The 15,089-nt window shown below is 38.3% G+C and overlaps 1 protein-coding gene across 1 annotated transcript in view; it reads right to left on the reverse strand.

The window, feature by feature from the left end:
• kpna3 (karyopherin alpha 3 (importin alpha 4)) overlaps positions 1–15,089 on the reverse strand; it is a 108,318-nt gene that overhangs the window by 35,115 nt on the left and 58,114 nt on the right. Inside the window, exons 6-7 of the mRNA XM_072260761.1 lie at positions 8,250–8,345; positions 956–1,041 (exon numbers count right to left, since the gene is read on the reverse strand). Of these exons, the coding sequence (XP_072116862.1) occupies positions 956–1,041; positions 8,250–8,345 (182 nt within the window). The remainder of the gene's footprint in view (positions 1–955; positions 1,042–8,249; positions 8,346–15,089) is intronic.

Raw genomic sequence — 15,089 nt, forward strand, 5'->3', positions numbered from 1 at the left:
TTTAGATAAGTTTTCAGTCACTCCTCCAAATGTCTGTTCCCATAGGTTGAGTTTGCTTGAAAACATTCAAGTTAAACGCGTGTCTCCTGTTGGTATTTTAATTATTCATCTGCATCTGTAATATAACTGGCAATAACTCACTCTAAAAGATAAGCTTACATATTTTTTTATAATGGAGAAAGGAGATGCAGAAAGATTACTGGAGGGAATTCTAGAATGTAAATTCAAAATGATCAAAATTTCTTGCACGAAGTGGTGCAAAAGGCTGGAAGAAGGAAAGGTACAGCCAAAATAATTTTTAAAATTGAGTTTATTGTGGTAAGAAATTTACAAATCACTGCTCAATATAGTCCATTAATAATATAGCTCATATATCACCCCAAATACTTCACTGAGAGATGAAATAAGCAGCATAGAAAATAGGGGAAGGGAGGAAAGTATTTAGAAAATCTGCCCAACCTTGCCTTCAAAATGACTTTAAAAGATGAAGTGATTTGTGAAAACAGTATTTAGTTTTCCTACCAACTGAAGAAATGCAAAACCTTCAAGATCAGAGGAGTGCACAGTATGAGCCGGGGAAGGCTGCTGAAATGCAGCTGCAAAAGCCAAAATATATTTTTTTAAACAGTCACAAGAATTTTGATTTACAATACACCAAGAAAGATTGTCAACAACGAGGGAATGATGTATGATAAAGATGCGCTACATGAGGAAGTTGCCATTGAGTCTTGGGCATTGCTCAAGGGAAGTTCAGCAGCCTGACATTGTAGAACTGAAGAAACTGTTGACAAATACAGCTAAATGTTCGTGAAATATTCCTACACATTAGCACTGTTAGTGCATTGCGCTTTCTCATTATTTTCTAATCAATAATAAGCAATAAATTAAGTGAACAATACAAAACAATAAATTAACAATATGTTGATATCTTCAGTGGATCAGTTCTGTCACTTACTTGCTTCAACTACTGCTTGAGTTTGTGCTGAAGTCCCAGATGCTATATTAGTCAATGCCCAAGCAGCTTCAAATTGAAGGGATGGACTGCAAGACAAATAAGCACTTAAGTCTACCGTGATAAGTCACAAACATCAAAATTGCAAAAGGCATTGTACAGGCTTTATTGTCACTTTCACCACATTAAAATTAGAATTCTAGAAAGAATTAAAGCTTCTAGTTGGTATTTAACATACTACTCCAGGAGCTTGGCTACATGATTGAAGCCCAACAAAACCCTATTGTGTTAGGTTCAGTTCTGGTCTGTTTTAGGGGGGAGAAAAGTCCTTTGGCTTGGTAAAAGTCTCCCAATAAGATGGCAACTCGCACGGTTGTATCGGCCTCTCGGGTTCTAAGCAAAAGGTATATTTGTTTGTCCTTTGCGGATTTTTTGGGATCGCAAAATACTGCTGGATATTGAGATCATCCAGTGCTGCAGGTCTGTCCCACTGGTGTGTTGCTTCAAATCACCTCTGAGTCCACTCCGGCAGCCAAACATTGCCTCGTTCCCCACTGCCTCAATTCGGCCCATACACACCAGGCCACAACCGTCCTCCACTTTCACACTGCAAAAATGCCAGGTTGTACAGGCAGTTTGAAAGCTCAACTCCAAAAGGGAAGTTACAGGCTATGATTGTAGTGATCGTTTTCAAGAAAAAGTGAGTAATAAAGTAGTTAATAGTTGGGTTTGCTGCCTGCAAGTTGTCACTGTGCTTCACCAGCGCCAGCTTAAACGGGAAAATCCAATTTCAGGAGAGGAGATGCCCAAGGCATTGTAAGAGACAGCTGGAATCAGTGCTGAGTTGGGGGCTGGTCCCGCCCAGTGTTGCCCTCTAGTGTTCACCTGGTAGAAGACAAGCTGGATTGCGTTTGCAGCTGCATCAGTGCATGATGAAGACTGCTGTGTGCTTGTACTTGCAGAAACAAGGCTCCAGGACAACATCATGTACATCATAAACCTACAGGCCACTATACTCAGGGACTTGGGCTATATATTTTTGTGACTACATGTTTTTCTGCTATGTGTGCTGTTTGCTGTGTGTGACTGTTGGCACTATGTTGTGCCCCTTGGCCTCAGAGGAATGCTGTTTCGCTTGTCTGTATTCATATGTATGGTTGAATGATAATTAAACTTGAACTTGAGAAAATGAAAAGGAACCAAGGTTGAGAGATGTGTTTGACCTAGAGTGAACAGGTAAGAAGAAAAGATCCAGTGGCAAATGCCATCCAGAAAATCTCAAAAAATGCTGTCACACTGGAGGAGCCTCAAGCTAGAGCAAAAGTCCTTTCCTCAAGTGCCTACCTGATCCAAAATTGATAGGTTCCAACTGTATGTTATTCTTAACCTGGGTTCAGTTTGGATGTGGTCTAGTTGGGTTTAGACTTGAGTTATGACCAACTTCAGGATTGAGTCTTTAGAACTCTTTAGCAACATGGAATCAACTGTTCAATGTACCATATGTTATACTGTTGAATCTGTTTACTACTAAATAAAGGGCACCAACTTCATTTATTTAAAACAAAATATTGTCTCTCTCGTCCAACAATTGAAAAAAGGTTAAGAAAATAATACTACTTGGCTGATTTCATAGAGATACAGTGCCTTGTAAAAATATTCATCCCCCAACCCTTTTTCACACAAATGAGCACTGCAACCAGGGATTTTGATCAATTCAACTGAGAATTTTTAATTTGTGAATCACATACTCCTGTTTTCACAGTAGAGTCCACCAAAAAAAGAGAACATTTGTAAAGTATGAAAAATAAAAAAAATAAAAAAAATTAAAAAATTGAAACATCAGCAATTCAGAAGTATTAATTCCCCTTTACTCAGTACTTAGTTAAGCCACCTCTTGCAGCTATTACAGCCAGTAGGCTTTTTGGATAAGTCTTTGCACAACATGATGGAGCAAGATTTGCCCATTCCTCCTGCAAAATTAGTCAAGCTGTGCCAAGTTAGTTGGGGAATGGTGGTGGACAGCAATCTTGAGGTCTTGCCAGAGATGTTCAGCCAGGTTGTCAGGACTTTGGGCCATTCAAGGACATAAATTTTCTTCATTTGAAGCCATTCTATAGTTTCTCTGGCAGTGTGCTTTGGGTCGTTGTCCTGCTGAATGACAAACTTCCTCCCCAGTTTAAGCTTTCTGGCAGGTTTTTATCCAAGATCTCTCTTTTTAGCAGCATTCAATTTTCCATCAGTCCTGACCAGATTTCTAGTCCCTGCTGCTGAAAAGATGCTAAATGATGCTACCTCCAGCATACAGGGATGGTGTTACCTGGCTGATGCGCAGTATTAGATTTACACAAGATCACAAGACAAAGGAGCAGAAGTAGGCCATTCGGCCCATCGAGTCTGCTCCGCAGCTCCCCCATGAGCTAAACTCTTCATCCATCTAGTTCCAATTTCCAGCTTTTTCCCCATATTCCTTGATACCCTGACTAATTAGATACCTGTCAATCTCCTCCTTAAACACCCTCAATGATCGGGCCTCCACAGCCATATGTGGCAATGAATTCCACAAATCCACGACCCTCTGGCTAAAAAAATTTCTCCTCATCTCTGTTTTAACTGGGTACCCTCTAATTCTAAGATTATGGCCTCTTGTCCTGGACTCACCCACCAATGGAAACAACCTTTCCACATCTACTCTGTCCAACCCTTTCAACATTCGAAACGTTTCTATGAGATCCCCTCTCATTCTTCTATACTCTAATGAATACAATCCAAGAGCTGACAGACACTCCTCATATGTTAGCCCCTGCATTCCAGGAATCATCTTCGTAAATCTTCTCTGAACTCTCTCCAACATCAGAACAAGATAGGGGGCCCAAAACTGCACACAGTATTCCAAATGAGGTCTCACTAATGCCCCATAGAGCCTCATCAACACCTCCTTACTCTTATACACTATTCCTCTTGAAATGAATGCCAACATAGCATTCGATTTCCTTACTGCCAATCCAACCTGGTGGTTAACCTTTAGGGTATCCTGCACGAGGACACCCAAGTCCCTTTGCACTTCCGATTTTTGAATTTTCTCCCCATCTAAATAATAATCTGCCTGATTATTTCTTCTTCCGAAATGTACAATCGTACATTTGTCAACATTGTATCTCATCTGCCATTTCTTTGCCCACTCTCCTAAACTGACTAAGTCTCTCTGCAACTTTTCCATTTCTTCAACATTTCCTGCTCCTCCACCTATCTTGGTGTCATCCACAAACTTGGCCACAAAACCATTTAATCCATAATCCAAATCATCGATATACATCGTAAAAAGAAGCGGCCCCAACACCGACCCCTGCGGAACACCACTAGTAACCGGCAACCAATCAGAATAGGATCCCTTTATTCCCACCCTTTGCTTTCTGCCTATCAGCCAATGCTCCACCCATTTCAATATCTTTCCTACAATTCCATGGGCTCTCATCTTATTAAGCAGCCTCATATGCGGCACCTTATCGAAGGCTTTTTGAAAATCCAAATACACAACATCTACAGCCTCTCCCTTGTCAATCTTATTCGAGATTACCTCAAAAAATTCCAATAAGTTGGTAAGGCAGGATCTTCCCTTCATGAAACCATGCTGGCTTCGGCCTATTTTGTCATGCATCTCGAGGTATTTCATAACCTAGTTCTTGAGGATTGACTCCAATATCTTTCCAACCACCAATGTCAGACTAATAGGTCTGTAATTTTCTTTTTGCTGCCTCCTTCCTTTCTTAAATAGCAGAACTACATTTGCGACCTTCCAGTTCTCCGGAACCATGCCAGAGTCCATTGATTCCTGGAAGATCATTTCCAATGCTTCCACAATCTCCAAAGTCACCTCCTTCAGAACCCTTGGGTGCACCTCATCCGGGCCGGGAGACTTATCTATTCTTAGTCCACTTAGCTTCCCAAGCACTTTCTCTCTAGTTATCTTGACTGTACCTAATTCTATTCCCTGATACCTCTGGCTATCAGGTATATTGCTCATGTCTTCCACTGTGAAGACTGATGCAAAATACTCATTCAGTTCCTCCGCCATCTCTTTGTTATCCATTATAATTACTCCAGCATCATTTTCAATCGGTCCCGTATCTACCCTTGTCACTCTTTTACTCTTCATATATTTAAAAGTACACGTACAGCTTAGTGTTGACACCAAAAAGTTATGCTTTGCAAAGTCTTTACGGGCAAGGAAATGCTATTTTTTTGCCAGGGCTTCTTCCTTAATACTCTTACATAAATACCGTTTTTGTGCAAGGCCTTAAGAGATTGTAGAGCCATGAACTTCATCTCCAGTTGCAATCACTGACTTCTGCAGCTCACTCAGAGTGATTGCTAGCATCACAGTACCCTTTTTAAAGGGCTATTCTTCTCTGGCAACTAAGTTTAGAGGGTGGCCTGACCTAGGCAGTGTGGCTGTGGTTTCATATTTTTCCATTTTTTCTCAATGGATTGCACTGAGCTGCGAGGTACATTCAGTGCCTTTGAGATGGTCTTGTACCATTCCCCAGATTTGAGCTTCTCTATTATCATTTCCCTGACTTGCTTTGAATGCTCTTTTGCCTCTGTTTTGGTTTGGTTTGTTAAAAATCTACCATACTGTTGGACCTTATAGACAGCGGGAGTATTAATTCAGCTGACCCTCCAATTGTCTACATCAACAAATTGGATGAGTTAGTAAGGTAATATACAGCATTGCACCTGAGGAAAGTTAGTGTAGTAATTACAAAGGGGATGGATACTTTTTCAGCCTCAGTTTTGGTTTTCAATTTTTAGTAAATTGTTGACAGGTTTTGGAATTTTTCATTTGATTTGACATAATACACAATGTTTTGTAGATTAGCTCAAAAAATCCTTCTTCAATACATTTTAAATGTAGAAAATAAGACAGTAAAATGTGACAATAGTTGTGGGGGCTGAGTAGTTTTTCCAAGGCATTGCATGTATTAATATCCCAGCAATAAATTCCAATTCCACTGTATCTCACTGCTCTATTTGTTGAGCACATACAGTATTCAACACCAAAAATTGACTACAGGGTATCAACTGTTCAATATCAACTCATCAACACTTAAAAATGCTAAGAAACTGTGTAATAAAGATCTATATTAATCATGGACATTGGATGTGAAAAGAATGATTCATGTTGTTGTGAGCCGCAGAAGTTATTGATCTGGAGGCTACTTTTGCCACTGACAGCTTTGGTCTAAACAATATGTGCATGTGATCAAAGTAAATCCACACAAAGCACCCCTGTTTCATACTTGCCAATAATAAATGGTACTACTCTAGAAGACATAAGGACTTTATCTAGCACACAATTCTCTCAACAATTAGTACTTTGGGTCCCATTATGAAATGAAAAAGACAGAGTACAAATTATAGATCCAAGGTCACAAAAATAAAGCTTGAAATCTAATCACCAGTATTCACTAGGTGTTGAGCATGTGAATAACTGCATGTATTGAATAATGATTGTAATATTCATAACATAACCTACAACAAAAACTCTGGACCAATAGAAAGAGAAAAAAAACTTTTTCTATTATTAGTCCAGAACTTTTGCTATAAATAATGTTATTAAAAAAAGTGATGGGTTCTTTCTGCATACACTTCATTGAGGCAAACATCAGCAATGACATCTCATAATGCAACAGAAAATAACTATTTCTTGTTCAATAACTGGTAAACATAAATTTCCAAAATTCCGAACTCCCATAATCTAGATCAGCATCAGGCCAATTATAATAGCATAAAACATCTATACGCATTGCCAGTCAAGTCCTGCTTTAGCTGTGTGATAAAAATAACACATGTAAACATCACCATTTTAATGTTTCAAAGCACTAACTCCAAATGTATGTCACACTGTAGCGCAGTGTTTTAAATCCTATTATCAATAAACAAAATGATGTACAATTTTAAATTGAATTAAAGAGTGACTGGCACAGATTGAAGAAGAGTTAACCAACTTCAAAATCTGCAACTAATTCTCTGTTATGAAGGTCATGTTAAGCTCTCTCTCCCAATCTCGCTTAAACTTAAGTGAAGAGTAATTATGCTGTTGTAACAATAAATTATAAATTTTCCCAATAAAACTTTTCACTAAAGGGTTCATTTTTAAAATAATACCTAACATGTCAGAATCCTGTATATATGGAAAATTACTTAAATATTCTTGTAAGAAGTGTCTGATCTGAAGATATTGCAGGAAATTGTACATTGTTATTATTTGACAAAGGAGAGACTGCCTAAAATGCTTCCTAATGTTGATAGTCAGTGTGATAGGTGTAAAACCGAGACAGCTACATTGACATACACTTTAGTCGTGTTCTGTATTGAAACATTTTTGGAAATCTATTTTTTCTACAATTTCCAAAGTTTTAAAAATTAATTTACAACCTAATAAATTGACAGTTTTGTTTGGTATAATTCCTCAATATATTCATGGTATTTCTTCATCAGACCAAAATATAATTGCATTTGTTACATTATTGGCCAGAAGGGCTATTTTGTTGAAATGGAAAGATGCTTCTGCTCTTACTTTGATACAATGGTTCTCTCAGGTGATGCTATGTCTTAGTTTGGAGAAAATCAGAAGTCGAACTTTTGATCCTCGATTTGATTTCGAGAAAAGGTGGGATTCTTTTGCCTGCTATTATCATCTGATTTGAGTTAACTAATATGTTTTCCTTCCGATTTTTGTTTAAATGGATTTGAGTTGGTGGATTGATGTTTTTCTTTTATGGAAGCTTGTATGACGTAGAACTCCAGGGTTGTGCTCCCAATGGGGTTTTTCCCCCCCCGTTTTTTTAGTTAGTAGGGTTTTTTCCCTCTTAGTTAGTAGCGGTTCTTTTTTTTTCCTCTCTTTTTTTCTTTCAAAAAAATACTCTAACACTTTATTTTTTCTCATTATTATTGATATATTGCTTAGCTTTGTTAATCAGTTAATTGCTAATTTAATTCTTTGTTGTACATATTGACATACTGACTTGATTATCTTAATGTATTTTTTGTTGATCTTTAATAATAGTTAATAAAAAAGATTTTAAAAATGAAAATCAATAAACAAAACATAACTACTAAACTTAAGGGAGACATTAATAAAAGGTTACTTTGATAGGAACAGACAAAGAAATGGGAGAGGACTCAATAAGTGGAATACATGTTAAATGACTGGCATATTTCTGTACCTTCCACATCTTTCATAATTAATAGGTCAATGCAAAGTAATAAATGAAGACTGTCATATTTCAACACTTACTTGTCATCTCTTTCAAGACATTGGACTAGCACAGGTAAGATACCAGAGTTTATTAATTCATCAATTGGTGGATTTCTATCACTCGATAGCAACTTCCTGCAAGATTTTAAGGAATAACAAAATTACAAATACATAATAAATCCTCCATTTTCATCTACAATAAATAAGGCATCTTAATCATAACATAGGTGTAGACACTCGTACACAAAGAATTAATTTTAAATAAACTGCAATTAAAGCAGCACAGCTTTACGACATTCAGAATAGTATCAACATCCCAAATATTCAATTAAAATCTTGATGTGAAAAACATTAGTGGCTAAGTGTTTCCAAATAGTGAAAATTACTTTATATTACCTGAAAATAATAATCTATGACAAAATTACTGATCCTATTTTCTATTTAAAAGCTGATTAACATATAATTAGCATAACTTTGCTTGTTTTTTTTTAATTTAAGAAGCTTCCACTTCTATTGAATTATATCAATGCAACTATCCATCGATGTTTCCAATGTTAAGTCCATCATTCCCAATAAAAACCGTGCTCATTAACTGCTCCTGTTTTCACAATGCATTTTAACAAAACATACACAACAGAGGGATGTGTTGGGACCTTTGTTATTTGTGATATATTTTACTGACCACACAGTATATTAAAGTTAGCATGGTATCATAGCAGTTAGAACAACACTTTATAGCATTAGCAATCAATGATTGGTGTTCAATACCCGCTGCTGTCTGGATGTTATGCTCACATATGTGTGACTTTCTTCTGGGTGTTCCACCTTCCTCCCACATTCCAAAAGTGTAGAGGTTAGGGTGAGTAAGTGGTGGGCATAATATGTTGACACCAAAAGCGTCGCGATACTTGTGGGCTGCCATCAACACATCCTCAGACTGTGCTGGTCTTTGACGCAAACGATGCAGTTCACTGTATGCTTCGATGTACATGTGACAAATAAAGCTAATCTTTATCTCTTTAGTTGTGTGACTTGGATGTGAATGTAGGAGATGTCACTGGCAAGTCTGCAACTGACAAAAAAATTGCTGGGCTGTGGATAACAAAGAAAGTTGGTCAAGGCTACATCAGCAATACGTCTAACGGAAAATTGAACAGAGTGTTGCTGATGGAATTTAATCCTGACAAGAGTGAGGTGGCTTATTTTGGGACTTCAAATAAGGGTAGAACATACATCATAAATGGAGGGTACTAGGAAATGTTGAGGACTTGAGAGACCTTGGGATACAAATGCATAGTTCTCTAAAAGTGGCAATGTAGGTAAATAGAGTTGTGAAGAAGGCATGTGGCATGCTTTCTTTGCAGGCTGAATGCAAAATATAAACATTGAAATGTTATGTTCCAGCTCCACAAACATTGATAACATTCTGTGCAGTTCTAGTCATAACATGGTGAGATATTGTGAAAAGATTCACCAGGATGGTACCTAGATTGGAGGACTTCAGTTATAGGGAAACAGTGGATTAACTGGACTTGTTTTCCCCCAGAGTGAAGGAGGCTGAGGGGAGATCTGACAGAGAGATACAAAATGTGCATGTCAAAGGGTAGACAGTCAGATTCTTTTCACCATGATGTGGATATCACAAACAAGAGAAACAGACTGAAGGTATGACGAGGATATTGAAAAGTGATCTGGAGGGAAAGTTTTTTCAAAACAAAAAGCAGTTGATATCTGGAAGGTGCTGTCAGAAGTGGCCATAGAATCAGATACAATCACTATGTATTTAGACTGGCACATGAATAGACAAAGCAATAAATTATACAGTCCTAATGTGGGCAAATGGGATTAGCGTAGATGGCAAAAAGGTCAACACGGTTATTGTGGGTGAAGAGCCTGTTCTTATGGGATATGACTCTATAACTCCATACAATCCAGCTTGGGTGGAATGGAAATTTGCCTCTAGTTTCCCCTTCCAATTGCCAAGCAGCAGTAAAACTACTGAAAAAGTAGTGAATGTGGGCCAAAGGGTCTGGTTCTATGCTGTACAGTTCTATGCTCTACAATTAAATTTATTAGATGTTTTTACCTGAAAAGTATAACAAAAATTTGTAACTGCAAGTGCATAAAGTTGCTCACCATAGATCTTAAAATATTAACAGTGGAGTATTTTTGTATCAAGAAACAACAGGGTTTTCAGTACAAATTGACCGATCTGACCATAAAATAATGATGTTTCTTGCATGAAAACTGCATTTGCAAGGAATTGCAACAGCAATTACATAATGCAATAATGATTACAGTTTCATCTTATATAGTAGAAAGTTGAATATTGATAGCAATATCCCTTAGTTTTAAGGGCAAACTAATACAGGTGTCCCCAGCTTTTCGAATGTTCGCTTTACGAAACCTCACTGTTTCGGAAGACCTACATTAGTACCCTGTTTTCGCTTTCAGAAGGCGTTTTCACTGTTACGAAGAAAGGCAGCGCGCGCCCCAAGCAGTCGCTCTGCCCTAGATTCGGAACTGCATTGCTGAAACACGTTGCATTGAGCAGCCGTTAGCAAGGTGAGTTCTAAGGTGTCGGAAAAGCCTGAAAGAGTAAGGGTGTTACACTTAGTGTAAAACTAGACATAATTAAGCGTTTCGATCGTGGTGAACGAAGCAAGGACAAAGTGAGTTTGGCTTGTGGAAGTTGATGAAGATGATGTTGAAGAGGTTTTGGCATCCCATGACCAAGAACTGATAGATGAAGAGCAGATGCAATTGGAGGAAAAAAGGATAACAATCAAAACCGAATGCAGAAAGTGAAGCAACTGTGTGAGATTTTCGCTGCAATGATAAAGTATGACTTTATTTTGAAAGGATACGTAGGTTTAGGGGATATTTGCAGGATGGTTTGAGTGCTTACAAACAACTGTATGATAGAAAAATGCGCGAGGCTCAGCAGTCAAGCAAGCCTTCCGCATCAGCCACAGCAGACGACAAACCTCGACCTTCGACATCAAGGCGGGCAGTCATAGGAGAAGATAAGCTGCCTGCCCTGATCAATGATGAGATGACACCCCCCGTGTCCCACCACTCCAACACCCGGGCTCCGGACAGATACTGTACCGATTCGTGAAGCACGCAGGGGTAGCCAGGAGGCACGCAGCACATCTTTAAGAAAAAAGCCAAAATAAACATGCTAATTAATTAGGTGCCGCCTAGCATGTAATTGTCGGCCCAGATCAGTGCCGATGCAATCGGCAATTGCCTCTGATCGGCACCGACATTTACGTGCCAGGCAGCACCTAATTAATTAGCATGTTTATTTCCGCTTTTTTCTTAAAGATGTGCTGTGTGCCTCCCGGCTACCCCTGTGTGCTTCGCGGCAATGTATCAGTCGGCCGCCTGGAGGGTAGGGGCCACTGCACCACCCCAACCTGCGACGACTCAGTCTAACACACCATCATGAGTGTGCTCGATGTCTTCCCAATTCCCGTAAGTGATACTACACTATACATACATTGTTTCTACTTTATATGGGCTGTGTATTTTTACGTGTTATTTGGTAGATTTGGCAGCTTCATAGCTTAAAGGTTACTGGAGAGCGCGTTTATGCCAACAGCACTTGCGTGAGATTTTCTGCCGAGAGCGCTTGTGTGAGACTTTCACTACAGAGATCTGTGCAGGTAATCGTTGTAGAGAAGTATTTCTACTTTATATAGGCTGTGTATTTATCATATCATTCCTGCTTTTACTATATGTTACTGTTATTTTAGGTTTTATGTGTTATTTGGCATGATTTGGTAGGTTAGTTTTGGATCTGCGAACGCTCAAAAAATTTTCCCATATAAATAAATGGTAATTGCTTCTTCGCTTTATGACATTTCGGCTTACGAACCATTTCATAGGAACGCTCTACCTTCGGATGGTGGGGGAAACCTGTAGTTGATACTGGGAACACTTAAATAGAGAATATTTCTTCAGAAGAAAGTAAAAGTACAACTGTTTACATGAAGAGACGTCAAAGTATCTAGATGCAGCCTTTGTATCTTTCATGCCAAAATATGATGGGTTTTAATAATAATTCAAAAGGAATTCCAAAATTCAAAGATGTAGAAAACTGAAAGGCCACACCAACCCAGATTGAGTTGATGTCTCATTACAGAGATCAATAATGTTATTTTCCACATTGTCTGCATTATATGGTCCCTCATGCTTCTCCAATACATATTGTGAACCACAAAAGAAAGCAAGTTTACAAAGGTTCAGTATAATTCAGTACTGGCTGTGGATGAAATTAACACCTAATAATTACAGTCTGGGAAACAGGGTGGAATCTGAGAAAATAGTTGGTTTCTCAGTCAAACGGAACCTTTTGAAAATTTATATTATTAAAATTTATAGAATGAAAGGAGGGACAAAGACATACTAGTTTTGTTCAAGAACTGAACTTTTTTTTTCCTGACATTTTCATGTAAGGATATTTCAGAAGAGTTCAATCTGAAGACAATTTAAAGGTACAAGTGTGGCTTGCATCGGTACTAAGTGCAATATGAGATTGATAAACTAGGATGTGCACACGTGATGTGCAAGGAACAATCAGCACACAAGTATGTTCAAGAATGCACTGAAAAACAAGCTTAGGACATCATAACCTGACAAGAATAGAACATAAAATTGTGGCTCTGGGAGTGAAATTTGTTATCAAAGCACTAGTTAATGACTACTGTGACCTTAACTTTAAATTAAGTATTATGCACTGTTTCCTGTCAATTAGTAATTGGAATTAGAGTTGCATACAATTTGGATTTCAAAAATTCAGATTTAACTTCTTACACCAATTAAAGTACCTAAGAAGTAAAACAGCAATGGACATTAAAAGACGGATGATAAAGAAGATTTCCAAAATTTTGAAAATCCACTATATCTTAGTCATATGGAACGGTGCAGCAGATTTTCCTTATTTTACTAGCCAAACAGAAATTCTGCCAGATAAAATAATCAACTGAGATAATTTTCTATGCGAATAAGCCTTGATAAATGGCCGTCTTCGGCTGATTCAAATTGAGAAGTAGTGAAGATAATTATCATAGGCTACTCCGTTACATTAAAAGTTCTGACATTGAATGCGTATACAGTATATGAAATATGCTACCATTGAGAAATCATTTAAAGGTTTAGGATGGCAAATCAGAGTTTATAGTTCAGCACATATTAAATAAAATAAAGTGTGTAAACAATATGCAACATTATAACATGATAAAGAAGAAATAAAAAGTTAGACGCCACAAGTGCTAGAAGATTAATGATTCTATAATGGAGCAAGAGATTTTTCAGTATAAATAGAGTGGCTTTGATATGTCACAAAAGGAAGCACTTCTTGTTTCCTGATGTGAAAAGTGCTTGTTTAAAGAAATAAATGACTGTGTTAACATCACTTTGAGCAACTCAGGTGTAACTTTAGAGGCTAGGGTAATAAAGTTTGGTAGATGAATTTAAACGCTATTTTGCAGAATTACAGTCAGATAATAAAGTTCATTCTTTAGAAATTAGTAATAATGGAAAAATAGTTTTGGAATGAAACTGCAATGGTTTACATGAACTACCTTCAAAGATTTTTGTATGCAGCCCTGAAAATGATCCATTTTACCATCACCTTTGATGAATGTCAGCTTTTAACAAGGGAAACAGAAACCTTGGAGTGCGAATTCCAGTAAGTATGCCAACTGAAAGCATGCCTGCTAGTACAGATACAGGGAATACATCATCAGCACCCCACCCAACCACTCAGATTGTTTGACATTTGTGGTCTAGTTCATCCTGACATTTTAAAAGTCACCACATTAACATCAATTATCTTCAGCTGCTTACTGCTGAAATCCATAAGACAAAGGAGCAGAATTAGGCCATTTGGCCCATCGAGTCTGCTCTACAATTTCATCATGGCTGATCCAATGTTCTTTTCAGCCCTAATCTCCTGCCTTCTCCCCGTATCCCTTCATGTCTTGACTAATCAAGGACTTATCAACCTCTGCCTTAAATATACATAAAGACTTGGCCTCCACAGCTCTCCAGATCCACCACTCCCTGACTAAAGAAATTCTCCCTCATCTCTGTTCTAAAAGGACGCCCTTCTATTCTGATCCTACACTCCCCCACCATAGGAAACATCCTCTCCACATCCACTCCATCAAGGCCTTTCAACATTCGATAGGTTTCAATGAGATCCCCCCTCATTCTTCAGAATTCTATTCAATACAGGCCCAGAGTCTTCAAACGTTCTTCATGTGACGAGCAGTTCACTCCTGGAATCATTTTTGTGAACCTTCTTTGAACCCTCTCCAGTTCCAGTACATCCTTCCTAAGATAAAAGGCCCAAAACTGCTCACAATACTCAAGTGAGGCCTCACCAGTGCTTCATAAAGCCTCAACATTACATTCCCAATCCTTTGTTAACCCCACTTAATTAATACAGTCCCTTGGGCAATCTTCCATTGCCCCATCTGTTACAACTTTAACGTTCAAAACTCCACTATCCCAACCCCAATTATTATCCACATGCTCTCTAATGTACAGTACTGTGCAAAACTGCATATGTATATATAGGTTGAGTACCTAAGACTTTTGCTCAGTACAGTATATGACAATGTTGAGCGGAGAGCTTGTTTGTAAATCAGGTGGGAGCAAAGGATGTTGGTAATGGTGAGGGCGGAGCTCCACAGGAGGGGTGTGAGCCAAGAGTTGGGGCTGGTGCAGTTGAAGACACACCTGCCCTCAGACACCTGGCAAGATCAATTAATTCCAAACAATTGGTTTATTGATCATACAGCATGTCTATCTGGTGCTTCCTGCTCCCTCCACTCTCCCTTCCTCTTTTCACAACCATGATTCCCC

The sequence above is a fragment of the Mobula birostris genome, chromosome 6 (genome assembly GCF_030028105.1).
Source record: "Mobula birostris isolate sMobBir1 chromosome 6, sMobBir1.hap1, whole genome shotgun sequence".
NCBI classification, from domain to species: domain Eukaryota; kingdom Metazoa; phylum Chordata; class Chondrichthyes; order Myliobatiformes; family Myliobatidae; genus Mobula; species Mobula birostris.